The sequence below is a fragment of the Erpetoichthys calabaricus genome, chromosome 2, assembly GCF_900747795.2.
Source record: "Erpetoichthys calabaricus chromosome 2, fErpCal1.3, whole genome shotgun sequence".
Lineage (NCBI taxonomy): Eukaryota > Metazoa > Chordata > Cladistia > Polypteriformes > Polypteridae > Erpetoichthys > Erpetoichthys calabaricus.
The window spans coordinates 44,429,474-44,450,807 of NC_041395.2; the positions used below are offsets into that span (position 1 = coordinate 44,429,474).

At 37.0% G+C, this 21,334-nt stretch overlaps 1 protein-coding gene across 1 annotated transcript in view; it reads right to left on the bottom strand.

The window, feature by feature from the left end:
* The window catches only part of LOC114645820 (myosin-7), a 51,750-nt gene that overhangs the window by 6,556 nt on the left and 23,860 nt on the right, over positions 1 to 21,334 (bottom strand). The window contains exons 25-37 of the mRNA XM_028793685.2: positions 19,300 to 19,390; positions 18,816 to 19,205; positions 18,611 to 18,737; positions 9,858 to 9,976; positions 9,581 to 9,777; positions 9,146 to 9,329; positions 8,885 to 9,050; positions 8,661 to 8,785; positions 8,044 to 8,352; positions 7,241 to 7,444; positions 6,830 to 7,126; positions 6,639 to 6,743; positions 6,374 to 6,469 (exon numbers count right to left, since the gene is read on the bottom strand). Of these exons, the coding sequence (XP_028649518.1) occupies positions 6,374 to 6,469; positions 6,639 to 6,743; positions 6,830 to 7,126; positions 7,241 to 7,444; positions 8,044 to 8,352; positions 8,661 to 8,785; positions 8,885 to 9,050; positions 9,146 to 9,329; positions 9,581 to 9,777; positions 9,858 to 9,976; positions 18,611 to 18,737; positions 18,816 to 19,205; positions 19,300 to 19,390 (2,410 nt within the window). The remainder of the gene's footprint in view (positions 1 to 6,373; positions 6,470 to 6,638; positions 6,744 to 6,829; positions 7,127 to 7,240; positions 7,445 to 8,043; positions 8,353 to 8,660; positions 8,786 to 8,884; positions 9,051 to 9,145; positions 9,330 to 9,580; positions 9,778 to 9,857; positions 9,977 to 18,610; positions 18,738 to 18,815; positions 19,206 to 19,299; positions 19,391 to 21,334) is intronic.

A 21,334-nucleotide genomic window follows, 5' to 3' on the forward strand; every position in this document is an offset into this window, starting at 1 on the left:
ATGTAAAGAATTTGTATGCTTTGGGAGTGTGGACCTCTTGATGAAATAAAAGAAATTGGAGGTAGAGGATGAAAAATAGTAAGTATCATAAATGAAACCCTGGGACAAGCAAGAAATAAACTATAAAGAAAATATCGACATGAGTGGTAATTTATCAGTGTGCAGGTGGATAATAACAGTACAAAAAAGACAGAATATACCAGCCAGTAAGTAAGAGAGATGGGGATGGCTACTTACAAATAAAAAGCTGGACCTGTGGACTACACTGACAGTACCACTGTGAGTAACAGTGGAATAAGATAGAAAAAAAAGGGAAGGTACAGGAAATTTTAAAGGAAACTTCTTTGGAATTCTAAAAACACTGGAAAAGTATAATGATGCTGAAATATCTACAAACCTGATACAATGTATGCTTTCAATACATTCTGATTGTAAAGCTAAAAAGAGGAAAGTAAAGGTAACAACACAGAATTAAACTTAAAGCCACTGCTTCTAAATAGTGGAACTATTTTTCGAGAAGCACCTTTTCCTTTTATCACAACAATGCTAAAGCTTTAATTTTCTTTGCTACCCTTCTTTAATCCCATAGCCACCTTTATCCCCTTCAGCAACTATTAAATTCTTTCTTTGCCCTTTTGACAACCTATCTTGCTGTATACTGTATTTACCACTTCTACTTCCAAAGGTCTGAAATATTTCTTTATATGTCTTCTGCCATCATTACTACTGTGAGGAGAAACAAATGTTTATTTTGTTTTGATGCTGTTAAATGGAGTTTTTGTTTTCTTTACGTCATTCTGAACTTAGGTTTTATCAGATGATTCTTCTGTCATCATGATTCTACCACATTTTAGCCCATCATCATTAGATAGATAGATAGATAGATAGATAGATAGATAGATAGATAGATAGATAGATAGATAGATAGATAGATAGATAGATAGATAGATAGATAGATAGATAGATAGATACTTTATTAATCCCAAGGTTAAATATCTTTGTCTGTTTATAGTGAATGGTTATGTACTTCTTTGCACACTGAGCTGAAATTGAATTAAAAAAAAACAGTAATATATCAGCACCCAATGAAAGTATAGTACAGCTAAAGGGCCCCTAGGTTGAATACCTCTCCTCAGTGCACAGCAAATGCAGACTTCAATTAGTATGGGCCCTTGATTAGTTTGAGGGCTTCCAGCAGCACTGCCATAATAATGGAATACTGATAACTAACTTAAAACAAATGTAATTCAAGATGTGAAACTGTAAGTCCATGAGACAGCAAAATCAGGAACAAAAAAAAAGCACAAATCAAAACAAGGTGACAAAAGAGAAACTCTTTCCTGGAGTGCTACTCCAACAGAGTTTTTTCCTGCACCCAATACAGCGAGCCACCCAACAGAGGCAATGTAGTTGGAGGTGTTCGGGGCTCACAAATATGGCCAAAAAAAGTAATTGCTCAACCCAACCCTTAAACCCCCATCGTTCCTTAACAGTAAAAGTTAAATCCCAAATCAGTATGTCTTTGATCAAGAAATGGTCTACTAAAGTTTATCTTTCTGTCCCCCCACATAGACAACTCATTAATCACATGCTACTGTATATCAGGGTCTCCAACTCTGGTCCTGGAGTGCTACTATAGGTGCAGGTTTTCATTCCAATCTTTGATTTAATTAGTGACCAGTTTTTGCTGCTAATTAGAATCCTTTCCCTTCATTTAGATTGACTTGATTTTTAAGATTTAGTTCTGCGAGTTGCCTCATTTTTTATCCTTAAATGGCACCTAAACAGAAATGAGATGTGAAATGAGCCAGATGATGATCAGCTAAATCAGGACCTCAATCTCAGAATTTCACTCCAACAATTTCTTAATTAGAAGCCTATTTTCGTTGTTAACTAAACCCCTTATTCAATTCCATGGCTTGTTGGTGCTCCAGTCCTGTCACCGAAAACATTTATAAAAGTTGATTTTCTGTTTGTTTTAAGAATACTGTTAAAATATTTTTTGGACCTGAACAGATCAACATTACTGAGACCTTCACCTTTCTTTATTTTAAGATATTTTATGATTGACAAAGGTTGGTGTTCATGTATTGACTCATTTTGTAGCTCATTATTGTTTGGCTGCTAATTCAGAAAAAAAAATTAACTAATCTTAAGCTTAAATAGTAAGTCAATTAAAATTAGGGCGAAAGAGTTAATAAGCAACAAAAACTGGTCACTAATTAAGAAAAGGATTAGGATTAGGATTAAAATCTACAGCCGCAGCAGTGCTCCGGGACTGGAGGTTGAGATCTCAATGCACGTCCTTGGAGACTGTGTGCATTGTGCATGTTTCAAAGGGGGACGAGTTGCGGTGTAGATGAGTGTGTGCAGCAGGGCGCACCTATCTCCTTCCCATTTAAAACCCCTTGCTCTGATGCTCGCTGTCCATAGACCTCTGATTCTGCCCCGATCAGCATTTAGGGCATATCCCTATAAGTAAATATGTACGTAATGTTTTAGGTTCATTCCGATTGAAGTGAAGTGAATGTGCTCGCCGCCTCTGTAAATAACAGCCTTCAATGTATTTTTTTTCTAGCCTTGTAATCTTACTTAGTCGTTAAGTGTCATAAATTACCGAAGCGCTGTCAACTCGATCCTAAGTGGGCGCAGGCTGTGGGGAGTACTAAGGAAGAAATTAGTCGTAGTTACAATATTATATACTAATAAAGGGTCTGTAAAATGAATCAGGACCATTTCCCGCGAGTCGTGTAAGCGCGACGGTAGAGGCAAACATGCTTTATTTTGCGATCGGATGCAAAAATAAATTATTCGAATCATAATGGGTGCACATCTTGACTTATAATGCCATTATGGTCGAAAATTTAAATAGGCACTCACAAACACGTCTTATCTTCCACAGGTAATACAATGATGCCTTCGTCTAAATATTTAATTCATATATACGTTTAAAAATGAAAAACAACAGTTATATACCAATTAATCGGTTAAAACTGATCATGCACAAACAATTTCTCATACACAGTGAGAAAGAAAGCTTATCTTACGTCCAGACACACACACTAAGCGCCTGACGCCGGGTATGATTTGATGCGCGCGCTGTCACCTCTGCCCTCTGATTGGCTGTCAGTTTGTTGCGCTTGGCGGGAGGAGGCTTGGTGGTGATACGAGAATCGCGTAGGAGTGCTTCATCCATTAGTTTAATAATTTTGAATGGTTTTGAAGTAAACTTCATCGGTAGTATCTACAGTAATTCCGTAACGTAACCAAACGAACCGCCGCTTGTCTCTCGACCTTATATTTTTATGGCGTGTTTCACTTGATTGTTATATGACCTCTAGTCGGACGAATGAAGGCCTTAAAGAAGAGCCAAACGCATTGAAATAGCACGGTGAGTAACAATATTTACTTTAATGATAAGTCGTCAGCAGAGAGCAAATAAAGAAATCCACGCAAGATGACACTAACTCAAGTCTGTCACGAGAATAATCACGAGAGGCTGTCAGCTATTTTATATTTGACAATTCTTTTAAAATTACTTTTCTAAAGATTACGGGACAATGCAGCAATCTCGATGATACAGAAGATTAATGTCTTCACAAAACATTTTAGAACTGGTACACTTCCTACCTCACTGGTTACCTATGGCTTATTCACCTGATCAGAGCTATCTGGGTTTTTGATATATTGCTAGTTATTCATTTATGCAGGCAATGGTTAGAAAGTTTTGAGCCCTGAAACTGAAAAAGAAAACATGCATTGGCCATTTTGCTATTCTGTGTTCTAAAAACAGTATGTCACTTAATAGTTTCTACCATTTGTGGTATATAGTGAAAGTTTCTTGTTTCAGAACCAAGCCAACATGGATGCAGGGAACTGTAAACTGAATTATCTTGGTATCACAAAATTGTAATGATACAGAAAAATACATCATCACAGATTCATTCTTGTCTAGTCAGTGTGTACCAGGACGTCTCCTGAAAATGTCTGGCTGGCCTTTATCCACAAAAGAGCAATTCATAGTAGAGAATTGAAAGGTAATGGTGTGTGGGATAGCAGATTCTATAGATAGTATACTATTAGATATGGGCCAGCTGAGTCAATTCTTCATGAAAATGAAACACAGTCTATGTCTCTGTATATTTTGTGCCCAGGCTGTTGACTCCTGAAATGAAGCTTCATGATATCTAATGTACCATATATATAATCTTGAGCTGATCCATTTGAAGTGAGAGAAATTTAATGAGAATTTCATGATTTGGGATGAAAATTAGATACATTCTATAACCTAGAAACCAATCAACAATTGAAACAATGGAAGCACGATAATTCTCCAAAATCAAATAAGTTACTGGTCCAAGCCAATGATGACAAAATCATGCATGCAATTCATTATGATGCTGAGGTTGTAGTGTATATTAATAAGATGCCTCAAAAAGCTCACATAACTGGTTAAAATAATGCTGATTTGCATTGGCATTATAGTCAGCAAAAAAAAAACGGTTAGGGAAGCTGTTCATTATCCTTTTTGTACTTTATGATAATGCTCCTGTTCACTCTACAAGGGTTGCAAAGCCTGCTCTGTGAAACTGTGGCTTCAAAGGGGTGCCACATTGATCCAGTTCCCTTTATCTGGCCTGTCCGACTTCCATCTGCTCACCACTCTGAAGAGATACCTGTATAGGACATTCTATATCAATGATGAAGATGTCAAGTTGCTTCAGAAGAGCAACTTTTTTTTTTTTTGAATTGCTTAAAAAAGATTTATAAGTGTTTATAGTAAGTTTACTAGTGTTCACAAGAACTGTGATGAACAATAAAATGTGTTTGCTATACTGATGTTTACCTTAATAAGTCAGACTCAAATATTTTGATCACTTCTGGTATCTTGGTCAAACTATAGTACTAAGCTTTGGGCAGACTACCTTAGATTTCATGTTCTATTGTCCAGTAACTTTATACTTTGTTTTCCAAATGCTCAGATGAATTGTATGTAGCATACATTTATTATTAAGATTCTGCTATGTAAAGAGAAATAAAAATATTTTTAGAAAAGGGCAATTATACTTGAACCCAGTAGTACTGGGATAAGACTAATTTACAGACTCACATGTGCCTACATCTTAAACTGGATTATGTGCATTTAAAGAATGTTGTACTACAGTTGTAAGGGTAAACAATAACAAGAAATATCTTTAGGAGGGAACAGTGATTTTGTTTTCAAAGAGCTAGTGCCCATTTCAGGACTGCTTCTTTTTTGTATCCAGTTGTGTGGTTTCCATGACCTTGAATTGCATCAAGCAAGTTATATAATGGATGGTTGGACAAACATTGGGATAACTGTTGCTTCTCTACCTGTTCTTTTTGATTCTTAACTTGGATACCATTTGAATAGAGTTGGTTTGTTCTCACTTTTTTCACCTGGGTTTCCTGCAGGGATACTGGATTCTTCCCACAAGTCAAAAGAAATGCAGTTAAGCCAATTGGCATCTCAAAATGTGAATACCATGTAATAGTCTTTGGTTCCATCCAGATTGCATTTCTATTGTTCATCATATGCTGTCAGGATTATCTCAAATATGCCATGCCTTCAATAGTATTGCTTTATAACAGCCTGGTGTTAGTGGGTGTGTGCAGAAATGCACTTTGTATGGATTGGTGCCACATCCAGGGATGATTTCTGCTTCATGTTTTAATACTCCAGGGTAGGCTCTGGCTCTTTGTGACACTGAATTGGATTAAGTGGGTTTATAGAGCGAATGGATAGAAAGGTGAGAAAATGGATGATGTATATATTTGGTAGTACAACTGATGTTTTCAGTAGCAGCCAATTTTTAAATTCAGTCAAGGTCGATTTTATAAGTATGCATTAGAGCATTCTTCTCTGACTGAAAAGTAAAAACAGGAACTGGGTTCCCTCTGAACGATCCTATACTCAGTGTTAACCTTCCTAACCTGCTGCATAGTATAAAAAGCATCAAACCCACAAAAGACTATACTACATAATTCATAGAGTTTGTTTGTGAGCCTTTTATATTTAGATTAGCAAAGATTTTGAAATAGCAGAAATCAATTAAAATTGCTGGAAATGAGGATTAGTTCTGCTTTAATAAATAAGAACTTATTAAAGTTTATATGTTTGTGGTTGAATGTTCCTTTTTGTACACTGCCATTAAAATTTATTTTAATTGTTTTTTTTTTTTGTTCCCAAATTTAATTATGTGCCTTTTATTTTATGTGTTTTTTCTGTCTGGTTTCTGCCTATAATAGTATTCTTATGTAGTAATGTGCAGTGTAGTTAGGATTTTAAAATATCCCATTTTTTTATTCCAAACATACTATTATATTTTGGTAATTATTCTAATATACTTACAGCCTCTTCTGAGCTTCTTTTGTATGCCTTGACCTTCAGCTGGAGCTTATCTACCAAGTCCTGCAGACGTGCCATGTTCTTACGGTCCTCCTCTGTCTGTGTGACACATTCAAATAAAGTCTTCTTTTAAAAAGCTAACCTTAGAACTTCAACAGGCCTAGCAATAACAACCCTTTATTAAATGAATCCAAACTTCAGACCCCAATAATAAACTAACTTGTTTCTATAATTGCTTTTTTATTTAAAGGAAATTATTTTGTCATACCTGGTAGGTAAGCTCCTTGATGCGTCTCTCATACTTCCTGGCTCCTTTAACAGCTTCAACACTTTTTCTTTGTTCTGCTTCCAGTTCGTTTTCTAACTCCCTTACCTATGAAAGCAAACACTACAAGTCTGTATTCTGTAGAAAGACCTGCAGCAGGAAAAAAAATTCAGATATCCCTTCTTCCCACTTACACGGGCCTCCAGCTTTTGCAGCTGCTTTTTGCCACCTTTCATGGCAATTTGCTCAGCCTCGTCAAGCCGGTGCTGTAGATCTTTAATGGTCTGCTCCATGTTTTTCTTCATCCGTTCTAGGTGGGCACTAGTGTCTTGTTCCTTCTTTAGCTCTTCTGCCATCATGGCTGCATCAGTGATGGCTTTTTTGGCTTTCTCCTCTGCATTTCTGCACTCTTGCACAGCTTCTTCCACCTCAGTTTGAAGCTGTGCAATGTCACTTTCAAGTTTCTTCTTCTGGTTGATCAGACTTGTGTTCTATGTAATTGAAAGATTGAAATAAGATAAGTCATTTTTTTCTTTCACCATTGGATTGCTTGGTCTGCACGTATCATATAGCTGTTCCAAGAGAAATGTTGACTGTTTTTGTACCTGTGAATGTAGCAGCTGAACCCTCTCACTGATCTCTATGAGCTCCTGCTCAGCCAGCTTGCGGGCTCTTTCTGTCTGCTCCACCGCTCCCCTCAGCTCTTCCAGCTCAGCCTGGAGTAGATTATTTCGCCTCTCCACAATTGCAATATTCTCCTTCAGGTCATCATTTACCCGTAAGGAGTCATCGAGATGAATCTGTGCATCCTGGTTAAAAATACATTAGAAAACAGAGAAATGTTTATTTAGTCAAATTTTACCATAATCAGCTCTGACCACAAAATACTATAGGAAGGCAAAAAACAAATGTGTGCATGGTCAGTAACGGGTGTTTTATTAGACAAATGCTAAATGAAAATGGTAAAGATCTCTTCGAAGATGGATTATCACCACTTATATCTTCTCTCTCAGGAATTTGAATTCTCTTGTGTACTTCAATTATCTAAAAATAAGTTAATTTTGCATTACTTGTGTTCTGTCCTGTATATGTATGGTTAATTTTTTAAGGTTGCCCTTATTAAAATATGTTATCTAAATCATCCAATCATTTTTTGTTTCTTTTATTAATTTTAGAAACTAATTACATGTTTGAGTCCATGCTAGCACCAAAATGAGTTTTATGAACAGTTTATAATGCAGTTAAAGGCATCAAACCACAAAAAAGAATTTAAGACTACAAGAGTAATGACAAAATCACAAAAATGAACTGATAGCAAAGCAAACTAACCTGAGTGACTAAATAGTGAATGATGAATCTGAAAATTGCCATACAAAAAAATATGGTGCCGCACTGCTTCCTGCCTTACCTTTAGGTGAGCATGGACAATCTTAAGCTGCTTCTGTGTTTCAGCAGCAAGTCTGTTTGTCTGACTGAGCTGAACTTCCATCTCATTTAAGTCTCCCTCCATCTTCTTCTTTAGCCTCAGAGCCTCATTTCTGCTACGAGTTTCTGATTCCAGTGAGGTCTGTAAGGTGTCCACAACCCTTTGGTGGTTCCTCTTTGCCTGGTCCATCTCTTCCTCCTTCTCAGCTAGCTTGCGCTCAAAGTCAGCCTTAATCTGGTTAAATTCGAGCTGGGCTCGGAGGATCTTGCCTTCCTCATGTTCCAGAGAAGCCTGTAGAGTTAATGTTTAAGAATTGGAGCATTAGTATTATAAATATATGTCTTATGACAGGGATAGCAGTGGGGTGGAGGGGACTGTCATGAAAGAGAAAGGAGACCCTAGTGTATAGTGAGTAGCTGCAAGAAACACTCTGAGTTTTGATGTGTCCCAAACCAGTGTCAGAAAGATCATCAGTGACTGGCCTGACAGGGCTGCTGCCAGGGAGTGATAGTGCTACATTTGTATGTGAGAGCTGATAGGGTGTTTCAAACATCTCTTCCAAACCATTGTTACAGGCAGTTAAATGTTATGTAGCTCACCTCGGCTTCTTCTAAAGCAGACTGCAGATCAGCCTTTTCTTGCTCCAGTTGTTTGCGTATTTTTTCCAGTTCATGGATGGTCTTTCCTCCTTCTCCAAGTTGCTCAGTTAGATCCGAGATCTCCTCTTGGATGAGTAAACAAGGAAATTATCTCTTTCAGAGTTAAAATACCGACAGACTCTAATTAAATTTATTAATAAGGCAGGTTATAAGTTTAAACCTACCTTGCAGGTTTTTGTTTTCCCTTTTCAAGGTCTCCAGTTGGTCTAAAGTCTCTTCATAGGCGTTCTTCAGTTTGAAGAGTTCAGTGCTTAGTGACCTGGCTTCCTTTTGGGAGCTCTCCAGTTCACTTTGGGACTCCTCAAACTTTTGTTTCCACTCACACAAAACCTGGAATATAAAAAAAGTTATTTGTTTACTTTTGTTATCTACTTAATGTAAAAATATTTGCATGATAAAATGAAAAGAAAAAAAAAAAAACTCACCTTATCAAAATTTTTCTGCTTCTTGTCAAGTGCTGCAGCTGCTGCATTAGATCTTTCCACGTCCACCATGAGATCTTCAATCTCATTCTGCAGTCTGTGTTTGGTCTTTTCCAAGGAAGAACACTTGGCATTTGCTGCTTCAACAGCTTCTTCTGCATCCTGCAGCCTCTGGGCCAGCTTCTTCCTGCGTGTGAGAAGGAAAGTTCTGTGTCAAAAGTAGTACAGGATAACAAAGATTAAAACACACTTACCATTTGGGAGCTGTGAATTCTGCAGACACACAAACTTTTTGTTCGTCTTATCTTTTAATTCAAATATAATGCAAACAAAAAGCTTATTTGTCAGAAGAAAAAAATTCTTTCTGTTACTACCTGAAACAACTTGCAGCTTCAATTGCTTCTTTACATACTGTAGTTAAAGTGTCTGGTTCCTTACTTTGCTTCTTCCAGTTCCTCTGTCCTCTGAATGGCATCTGTTTCATATTTGGTTCTCCACTGAGCCACCTCTGTATTGGCTTTGGACAGAATGCGCTGCAGCTCTGCTTTGGCTTCCTGCTCCTCTTCATACTGCTCTCTGAGGAGGTCAGAATCATGACGTGCGGACTGAACTGCATGGGCTAGAGCATTCTTGGCCTAAAAAAGAAGACATTCACATTTTGTAAGCATCCTATAGAGATGAGAGGTTCACTTAACACGATTACTGTCTGACTTGCCTTCACTTCCTCTTCCAGTTGTCTCTTGAGATCTTCAACTTGCTGAGTGTAGGACAGTTTTCCCCTGGTCAACTGAGAGACCAAAGAATCTTTTTCTTCTAACTGCCTACTGTATTCCCCTGTGAATATAAAATGTACATAAGAAAATACGGCATCTGCCATGAATTAAATAATTTATTTTTGTTTTTAGTTTTATTTAACTTTAGTGCTGGCAGTATTTTATGTTTGTGATGTTTGCTCTTGTGGAATTCTGAAATAGGCCTGATGCCCATTGTCTAATTTATATACTGCCATTGGAAGTAATGCCTAAGCTTGTTTAAAATTTTACTTATCCACTAGCTTTTGCTCTTTTAATTAGGGCTACAACTAATGATTTTAATTATTAATTAGTTTTGATTTGTTTTCTGCTTAATCAACTAATCAATCATTTTCCAATGTTTAATAAATAAAAAATATAATGATCTAAAGTCCAAAAAATGTTTGCATTCACTGCAACATTGGAGCCAATGTTATGGATGACTTCCTCAATTCTGTTTGATGTGATTACAAAACTTTGCACAGTTTGCTCAGTCCTTATAGTAAGGTTTTGTCCAGTGTGCCTGAGTTTTAGTGGAAAGGTTGTAAGGCAGAAACTAGTGTGCTTGGAATCATCTATATATATAAAAATGGAATGGGTGGGTCGTCGGGTGGGCCTTTTTTTCATTCCGTCGTTTTTTCGACGTTTTGAAAATGTAGAATGATTATTTGATTTTTTTGTTTTTATTTGATCGTGTCTATGTAGCCGCCGTCGTAATAAAGTATCGCTAAAATCGTCATTTATCGTAATTTATTTTTGACGTATAACGTCGCCGTCGTCGAGGTCAGTGATACCACTGCAAAAAATCTGCTTACGGTTGAAAGACACGCCCTACTCACTGGACAGTTAAAAACACCAATCAAACTAACGATGACATCAAGTATTACCCAATCAAAAGTAGGAAAGGAGGCATCTTCATAAAATGCGTGTGGGATGATTTGCATGAGACGCTGCTTTAAAAAAAAAATGATAAAAAAAATACGGGATAAATCCCGTCCAGTATTGATTCAAAACGGGACGCGCAATTTCATTCTCAAACGCGGCACGATTCCGTATTTTAAAGGACGGGTGGCAACCCTACAGTGCCAGGTAACCACCCATACAATCACATTGTGATTCAGACTAGGAATGCAATGAATGTAATTACCCCGATCTACATACAAGGCGAAAGTCTTGCAACATTCAAAGATGATGGTTTGGGATAAGTACACCATACAGCATAAAAGAGCTTATGAAGCCTTGAACCGAAAAAAGCAACATCTCAGAGATCGTAAAAAAAAAATAGGAGCTAATGTCGTTTTACTCGCTGTAGATTTTAGTCAAACATTACCAGTTATTTCACGAGGGAGACCAGCACATCAACTCAATGCGTGTTTAAAATCCATGCTTCTCCCACGCTCGGTTATATGTTGCGTGTTCTCGGGTAGGTGCACCAAAAAATGTATACATTTAAGCATGTAATGGGCAAACAAAAAATGAGGTATACCCGAAGGCACAGCAGTAGTACTTAATGTAACTTTACTTCTTAAATGTTAATGTTTTACTGTTTAATAATTTATACGCTTCTTATATGTTGTTCAAATTCTTTTATCAAAATACCACTGACAGCGCAATGCACGATAACATCGAGTGAATACACCATACGCATCCGCCCACGGCTGCCCTGCTGTGCGCAGATAGGACTTGATTGTACAATAAAATAAAATAAAGATAAAAAGACTAAAACAATCATCACCCATAAAGCGGATAGTAGACGTGACGTACTATATGTGTACCACATTTCAAGTGTATAGGTGCAACGGTTTGCGAGCTACAGGTCATTTAAAATCCTGGACAGACACACAAATTGCCACGGTAGCAAATTACAGAAGAAGATTTTACTGTTTAATAATTTATATTTATATGAAATGTGCTTCTTATATATTACTTCATATTCTCATATGATAATGATGTTAATGTTTATATTGATTTCTGTGTTATTAAAACTGCATGTATGTGTGTATATGTGTGTATATATATATATATATATATATATATATATATATATATATACGAGCTGTATATACCCGGCGTTGCCCGGGGCAGAAGTAACCTAATCGGTCAAACACTTACATATATACCAAAGTAAACCTAATCGGTTAAACAGCTTCATATATACAGAAGCGAACCTAATCGGACAAACAGCTAATCTATATACATAAGCAAACCTAATTGGTCAAACAGTTACATAAATACAAAAGCAAACCTAATCGATGAAACAGCTTCATATATACAGAAGCGAACCTAATTGGTCAAACAGTTATGCATGTGCAGAATAATTTTACAAAGATTATGCGTGTTAACAATCATTAAAAAGAAAAGATTGAGGAACTCTTCTTCTATATGTGATGAAGCTGGATGAAGCTGACTTGACGAAGACGTAGGTGGCATAGATTGGTTTTTCTAAAACAGAAGAAAAAAATGAGTATCTATTATTATTTTAAATTAGAATGAAAATGAGAACCTTGATTAGAGATAGATTATCCGTATTAAAATATGTGCATGAATAAACTTTTGGTAACTCTCTAGCAAAAGTTTATTCATACAAATTGCCATGGGATGGCTTTGTGAAAAAGTAAAAATTAGATAAAAATAAATTGAGAATGCGTACTTCGATTTGACTGAGATTATCTGTAATGATGAAAAAAAAGTTTAGTATGTTTTTTTTTTCCATACGGGAAGGATGTAAAACCTTACATAGGCACCCTTCAGCCCGTACTGAAGGGTACTGTCAGATTCTTACTGACTAAAAAACACCCTTTTTATTCCACACCTACCCCAAAAACCACTATTAGGCATTACTTTGGGGTGGCAGTAGTTTAGTTATGAAACAGCTGGGTCCTGAAAAAAATCTGTCTTATTAGTGGCTTCATCACATATAGAAGAACAGTTCCTCAATCTTTTCTTTTTAATGATTGTTAACACGCATAATGTTTGTAAAATCATTCTGCACATTCATAACTGTTTGACCAATTAGGTTCGCTTCTGTATATATGAAGCTGTTTAACCGATTAGGTTTACTTTGGTATATATGTAAGTGTTTGACCGATTAGGTTACTTCTGCCCCGGGCAACGCCGGGTATATACAGCTCGTCCTTTATAAAACTGATAAATGATGCCAAGACATGCCTTAGTAGCCACACTAATCCAGGAGTCAGTAGTGTATGCATGCTATTAGTTGCTTTTATAGAATCTTTAACACTGGTTAGTGCAGCTTCATATTTGGCGCCATGAGTTTTGTAAAATGAGTTCTGGAAGTTAAAGTGTAATTTGGATAGATTGTGTTAACCATCTGTGTGCAGCCCTCATTCTCAACCATAGACTGTGATATCCTGTCTTTTCCAAGCATTCTAAGAATTCTGCCAGTCAAAACTCCTTGCAAGTACATGCTTTCTTCAAAATAATCCCATACACACACCTTTGCTTATTGCTACAAAGGGGAAAAATTAATTCTGACTAGTTTCATTGTACTTCATTTTGTTTTCACATGCTATGCAAGTAAAATGCACTGCAGTTTAGTTTTTCATTTATATTTATTGATGTTTATTAATTTTTTTAATTGATTTACATTGAATTACATCAAGATCGGAAGGGTCACGTGTGGATAATTATCAATAAATTGCTACTTAATTTTAATATGTCACTAGAAGACTTAATGGGGAAGGTGAAGTAATGTTGCAATTAAAGTAATATGTTCCAATCATGATACAGTACAGTCTCTTGTTAGTAGATCTCAAACAGAGGCAAACTCAAAATAACATTTCAAAAGAGCCATTAACTTTCGCTCCTTAAAGGAATTTCCTTTTCAGATGTTTCAAACATTTAAGTCTGCCTCTTTATACATCTGAGAGAAAAATTTTAAAGTAGGTAACAAACAGAAAAAAAGCCGGAAGTACCATACCTGGGATTCTTAATGTGCTTAGTCAGTCAGTCATTTTCCAACCTACTATATCCTAACACAGGGTCACAGAGGTCTGCTTTAGCCAATCCCAGCCAACAAAGGGCGCAAGGCAGGAACAAATCCTGGGCAGGGCGCCAGCCCACCACAGGGCACACATACACCAAGCACAATTTAGGATCACCAATGCACCTAACCTGCATGTCTTTGGACTGTGGGAGGAAACCGGAGTACCCAGAGGAAACCCACACAGACACAGGGAGAACATGCAAACTCCACACAGGGAGGACCCGGGAAGCGAAACCAGGTCTCCATCTGAGTGGCAGCAGCGCTACCACTGCCATTTTGATAAATTATCATGTGTTTCAAACATTTTTTCACTTTAGAAATAATGACAAATAGTTGCACTCCACAGTTCATTGTGAGCCTATATGTGTCTTCACTTGATTAACCTATTGTTTTGATTCACCTATACTATTAGTAAACAGAAATTACATGGCAACTCTTGAAACCAGGAGAATCCTCAACCTACTGAACTCTGCAGCTAACTAACCTGACAGTTTAAGCATACTGCTGATATGGAGAAGAGCCTTACTGCAGCCTGAAGACACCTTATTCCACCCTTTCCCCATGCTGAATGCCTCATATTGAATTGTTTTTACCAGTTGCAGAGCACCTCAAGTTTGGTGCCAGTGTTATCGGAAAAGATACAGTAGCTTTTGTTGTGTTTCCTTACTACTGCAACAAACGAACAGGAGGTTTGTGTGAGCCGGTTGAATAGAGGAGGGTTTCGACCTGCTTGCACATTTTGTATGTCAACCTTTTGTTATAATATTTCATTGCATCATGAGACTCAATCACTTCAGTTAATAATTTGTTATTGGGTCAGAAAATAAAGTTTTACATCGCTTGATAAGATTTGCTCTAGGTTGAGCATCCGAGTAATTTCAGTCTACCAGTTCGCAGGCAATTAATAGCTCACTAACACCTATCAACTCAGGTAAGTGGATGTGGCTCTTGGAAAGATTGCACTGCATAAACATAATTGTCTTTTCTAGTCACATAAAGCACTTTATATAGTCAACAGGGCAGTGGTTCTCAAAGTTGGTCCTGGGGACTCCCTGGGCTGCAGGTTTTTGTTCCAACCAACTTCTGTTTGTAATTGGACTCCTAGCCTAATAAAGTGTGCTGTTATTTCTCAGTTTCTGTGTTTTGGGATCAATGAAGAAATTACAAAATCAAGTGTTTTAATACATTTTAATAAAAAATTAAGCATTTATAGGTTGATAATATATATTTTTGTACTTTTTATTTATGTTTTTCCTGATTTACACTCTGCCTTTCCATTATTGACCAATTAGTAGGACTGATGCTGAAGTAGTTGCAGCTTTTCATCATTTAGTGCTGTTCACCCAGTTGTCTGTATAGCTTGGTTTTAATTTTGACTATTATGATACAATGAAGGGAGCAGACTACAGAGAATAAGAAAATAGTAGGAAAACTACAAAAAAGAGTTAAAGATTTAAAGCTGTCAAAAAATAAAATTATACATCTGTGCTTTTCTGGATATAGAATAAGAGAAGAGAAAAAAAGACCAGCTAACTAAGTGAGATCAGTTATTATCAATTATTGTGAATCTGGTTGGAACCAAAATCTGCAGCCACTGGGGGTCCCCAGGACCGAGTTTGGGAAACACTTCAACCACCATCAATGTGCATCATCTGCATGGATGATGTGGCAGCAGCCATTTCTACACCAGTATGCTCATCACACATTATGTATTAGGTGTTAAAGGGGTGAGAGAGAGGGCGGCATGGTGACGCAGTGGTAGCGCTGCTGCCTCACAGTAAGGAGACCTGGGTTTGTTTACCGGGTCCTCCCTGCGTGGAGTTTGCATGTTCTCCCCATGTCTGCGTGGGGTTCCTCTGAGTGCTCTGATTTCCTCCCACATTCCAAAGACATGCAGGTTAGGTGCATTGGCGATCCAAAATTGTCCCTTTTGTGTGTGTGTGCCCTGCGGTGGGCTGGCGCTCTGCCCAGGATTTGTTTCCTGCCTTGCGCTCTGTGTTGGCTGGGATTGACCCTGTGTTAGGATATAGTGGGTTGGATAATGGATGGATGGATGGGGGTGAGAGAGAGTTAGACAGTGGGCAATTAGGGGACTAGAATGACCAGGCCATAGTGGACATTTTAGCCAGGACATCAGGAAACAACCTACTTTTTTGAAAGATGTCCAGGGATTTTTTATGACCACACAGATTCAGGACCTCAGTTTTAAGTTTTATCTGAAGGATGGTGTCACTTTTTACAGCACAGTGTCCCTGACACTACACTGGGGTACTGGAATCCACACAGAGATCACAGGTTAAGTGCCACCTGCTGATCTCACTAACACCTCTTCTAGCAGCAACCTGGCTTTTCTGGTTGGTTTCTTGTCAAAGTACTGGCCAGGCCCAAACTTGCTTAGCTTCAGATGGAGTACCTATTCCGAAGTGCAGGTGGTTTGATTTCTGGCCATCCCCATATTCCCGCTGCTGTGGAAAGCTGTTCTATTTTACAAATGTTACATTTGACTGACTGGTTTTATTATCTTTTGAAATATTCCCAGACTTTGGAATGTTTGGACTAGTTATCTTCATTGCCTCCATTTTTGACCCTGTCATTGTTTAAGTTTCTCTTCCTGTTAAAAATTTGTCTCAAAGCTCTATCATACCCCCACCAATTCCATGTGTATCAAACTGCAGACACGTAGGAGCACATGTGATGTGACAGCAACAAAAATCAGTGTTAAGGAATTTTCTATGTCAGCTATTTATTGCAGCCTTATTCATATTGCATTTCACCTCTCAAAATCTCATTATTACTTTCATTTAGTTTATGATTGGTGTGGTTTTAGAATATATATAAAGCATCTTGAGCATGGGAAAGGTGCTATATAAATAAAATGAATTATTATTATACTGTATCTCTGAATAATAATTAACAGTTGTATGCTAATTTTTTAATACTGTCTTGTGATTACTGTTCTATATTTTTTGCCCTAATCAGGGGTTTTCACTAAAAAATTGTTTAGCATTTTAACGAAATTCTTCTCATTTCCCTTTTGTATATACACTATATACTGACTGCTTCATCCTGTATCTCCAGGTTTCTTTCCTTCTGTGATGACCGATTCTATATCTTCTGCAGGTTTGATCATAAGAATATTATTAACTTTGCTCTCCCGTTTGTCTCTGTTATTATACCTCACTATAAATTCTGTATTTATTAAGCTTATCTATCTGTTTTAGTTATTTTTATGTTAGATGGAATGCCCAGTGGGTGCTGTATGGTCTTTTGGCAATAGAACACCTGTAGATTTTTTTTTTTCCTCCCAGCATCTTTAGTTTTATTTTTTCTGTCCTTCCTGGCCATCTGACAGTGACATTGGACTTACTGTACCATTATAATCATGAGAGACCTAAAAATAAATCCATAATTACGGACTCTACTTCATCTATGACTTATGCAAGGCCCTCCCTGTGTGGAGTTTGCATGTTCTCACCGTGTCTGTGTAGGTTTCCTCCCACAGTCCAGACACATTGCAAGTTAGGTGGATTGGTGATACTATATTGGCCCTAATGTATGATTATGTTGTGTGTGTGTGCTCATTCTCCCTGTGATGGGCTGGAACCTTGCCCAGGGTCTGCTCCTGCCTTGGTTCCTATGCTAGCTGGGATTGGCTCCAACACCCACTGCGACTGTGTTCAGGACTCTGGTTTAGAAAATGACTGATACCTGACAAAACACTGCCATTGTTTGGTGTATTATTTGTCTTTTTGTAATCAATTTTTCAGCTTTACTGATTGTTTTTCTGTCTCTGCTTCTGCCTTCCTCTCTGTCCTAGCTGTTATCTTAATAACTTTCAAAACTTACCAAAAATTTTACATGAAGAATGAAAGAGGTTTTTAATTGTTTAATTTTCCAAATATTTGTTTATAATTCATTCTAATTAAAAATTGACTTATCAAATGTATATTATAATATAGCAGTTTCATTTTGTTAATTGAATATATATTTCACTGAACATCTGACATTTTTCAAAGATGTTTTATAAATGTATTAATTGTTATTTAGGTTAAATGCAGATGCTTAGAGATGTACCTATGTGGCCAAAAAAACTGACTTCAGCAATAAATAAATGGAATTAAGAATATGAAGCACTATGGGAAGGAGATGTTTTTGTCATTCACGAAAGCATTTAGTGAATTGTTTAATCCAATTTAGAACAAAGGGGGGAGTCAAAACCCATTTCAGTGGTCTCTGATGTAAGGTAGGAACCAAAATGAAACACTGTGCCAGTCCTTTTGGAGAGAATTCTCCCACATACACACCTGCACTCACTTATACTATTAATTAATTTACTGTATGCCAAGCAAAAGTACACATCTTTCACAAGGGGTACACAAAGGCAGTGTACCTGAAGGGAAAAAAGCCAAATATACATGAGGAGAGCTGTGACACAGTGGTGCAAACCACTGCAATGCTGAACTATCTGCTGCTCTATTAATACCTTATAACAACTTTATAATTGTTCGGTTTTGAGGTTTTTATGATGTTGACTAGCATACAGGGGACTACTTAAAGTAAGCAATGTTTACTTAAACAGTAAAAACAAGGTTAATGTTTTTTACTACTTCTCCATTATCTGTTAAAGCTATATTTGGACATTCTAGTGTTTTTAATGAAGAACTTTCTTACCACTTTCAGTCTGTAGTTTAGCTTTCTGTGTAGCAAAATCATTCAAAGTCCGTTGGCTTTCCTCATATTTTGTCTTATATTCATTCATTTGGTCCTCCATTGTTCTGCACATCTTTTCAAGATTTGTCTGTAAAGAATTTGCTTTGAAGGTGAGAAAGGGGTGAAGACTGATTTCCAGTTAGTTTTAGTAAGAAGTGTGAATTACCTTGGCTCTAACGACTTGCTCCATGTTTGACACCACATCATCCAGTTCCAGCTTCAGCTCACTCTTCTCCTTTTCAAGCTTTTGCTTGACTCTTTGCAGATTGTCAATCTGCTCACCCAGCTCAGCCACACTGTCGGCATGTTTCTTCCTAAGTGTGGCAGCTGTAGCTTCATGATGCAGGGTTGCCTCCTCAAGGTCTCGTCTCATTTTCTGAAACTCGGCCTCCCGCTTTTTGTTCATCTCAATTTGGGCAGAGGTGGCTCCTCCAGCCTCTTCTAGTCTCTCGCTGATCTCCTCTAATTCCCGAGATAAGTCTGCCCGCTGCTTCTCCACTTTAGCTCTAGCAGCTCTCTCAGCCTCAAGTTCTTCTTCCAGCTCCTCAATACGAGCCTAAAATGAAGTTTACGATTTTCTCAATGCATTATTCTTGAAAGTATATATAACATAAAAAAAATTGACTTCCATGTTAAAATACTGAAATCACCTGAAGTTCCTTCAGTTTTTTCAGGAGCTGGGCTGCTAGTGCTTGCTCATCTTCAATTTTTCCATTAAGCTGGTTTATCTCAAAGTCCTTCCTGAAATTGTGCAAAAATGCATATTTTCACTGTTTTACTAATGCACTAGTTTAACATTATTTTCTTGTGTTCACAATCTATGCATTGAAAAATGCATTTTATTCCAGCAATAATGGGCATAACCTACATTTTGTCAGAAGAAAATGCTATTGCAATCATTCTTAACAATACAAAATGTTAAACCAAGAACATATTTTCAAAAGTAATATTCTTGATTTCGCACTATATCATTAAAAGCTAAAATGTGAATAAGAATGGGTAGGTTTTTGATATCTGCTTTTTGTACTGGAGGTCTTAAAGGCAGAGTTTACTTATGCTTACACAAAAAGATATACTATGAAAGGTTTATATGTGAAGAAAATAAAAATGAATGATCTAATCTAATAACTGGAAAACACTTGTTTATTTCACCTGCAGTGGCTAAAAGTTTTATATAACCTCTTCATTTTTCATTTGTTTGCTTCTTTGTATTTAGGAATTTTTTTTGCAATGTCAATTTAAAAAGATGTGACTAAAAATACATTTTTATAAATCAGTAACATTTAGATTAGTACTTTAACTATTGTTTATAACATGTCTGAAATGTTACAAAGAATTAATTATAAGTAATATGTTATGTTATTAGTAGATAACATTCAATAATACAATAAACTGTTAACACGGTCCATTGCATGTGCAAAAATAAAGACAAAAGAATAGTCAAACCCAGCAGAATTGATTGCAGTGGACAAAAAAACCCTGCAGGATTGCTTCCTACACATCCGGAATGTGCAAAAATGGCTAATTTATGTTTTATAGTTTATTATTTTTATTATTATTTCAATCATGTCAAAATAAGACTTTAAGGCTTTTTTATGGGTTCCACCATTGTGTGTTTTAGGTTGGCAATTCTAAATTGTCCCTAGTGTGTGCTTGGTGTGTGGGGGTGTGTGTGTGCGCACCCTGTGGTGGGCTGGTGCCCTGGCCGAGGTTTGTTTCTTGCCTTGCACCCTGTGTTGGCTGGGATTGGCTCCAGCAGACCCCCGTGACGCTGTAGTTAGAATATAGCAGGTTGGATAATGGATAGATGGATGGTTGCTGCCATTTTGTGTGTCTGGTTGTTGTGATTTTCTGTGGTTGCTAAGCATGTAGCGCTTGTGCCAAATGGCCCGTCACGTCATAGTGGTCATTTTTATAAATTACATTCATTTAAACAGTGTCCAATGTTAATTGTAAACAAAGAAATGGTTTATCAAAATTTCTGGTTGCGACTTTGGTATGGTTAACGAATGTAAATTTATCAAACATTACTAAAATAAGAGGAGTGATCTGTTGTTTCTGAAAATACTTTTAAAGATCATTGAGACATCCAGCCATTTTAAACACCTAGCTATATGCACTTTGTAGACCTGGAGAAGGCTTATAACCATTTGTTCCTTGGGTTTGTGTGATAGATTACACAAGAGTATGAAATTTGGTCCCTGTATTTGTTGAAATTTTTGTTTGTATACTTAGTGTTAAGACAAGTTTGTTTCAAATGAACAAATTACTCCGTCACAAGTGTGTCTCCTGTTTGTGATTTTCATAGACAGAAGGATATCAAGACAGAGTTGAGGCTTAACTGTAATCTGGATGGGGACATTGGAGTTGTCCTTTTAAGTGGCTTGTAACTAAGATCATAGCTTATGGTTCTCTCTTGTGACAAAGTGGGTTGCTCTGTGCAGGTTCATAAAAGTGTTAATGATAAAAATGATTGTGAATTTGATCAGTAAATCAGTGCAATTGGCAGCAGTTGTGCTATTGTTGTACTGGAGAGTGGTGGCAACTCTGATGCTATCATTTTGGAAAATTCAGTTCTCAATCTGTATCTTCATATGGTCGTTAGCTTTATGTAGTGATGACATTATGAGTACATGTAAGGAAAGTTAGGTTGTTGTGGAGGAATGCTGAGCTCACTCACAATGA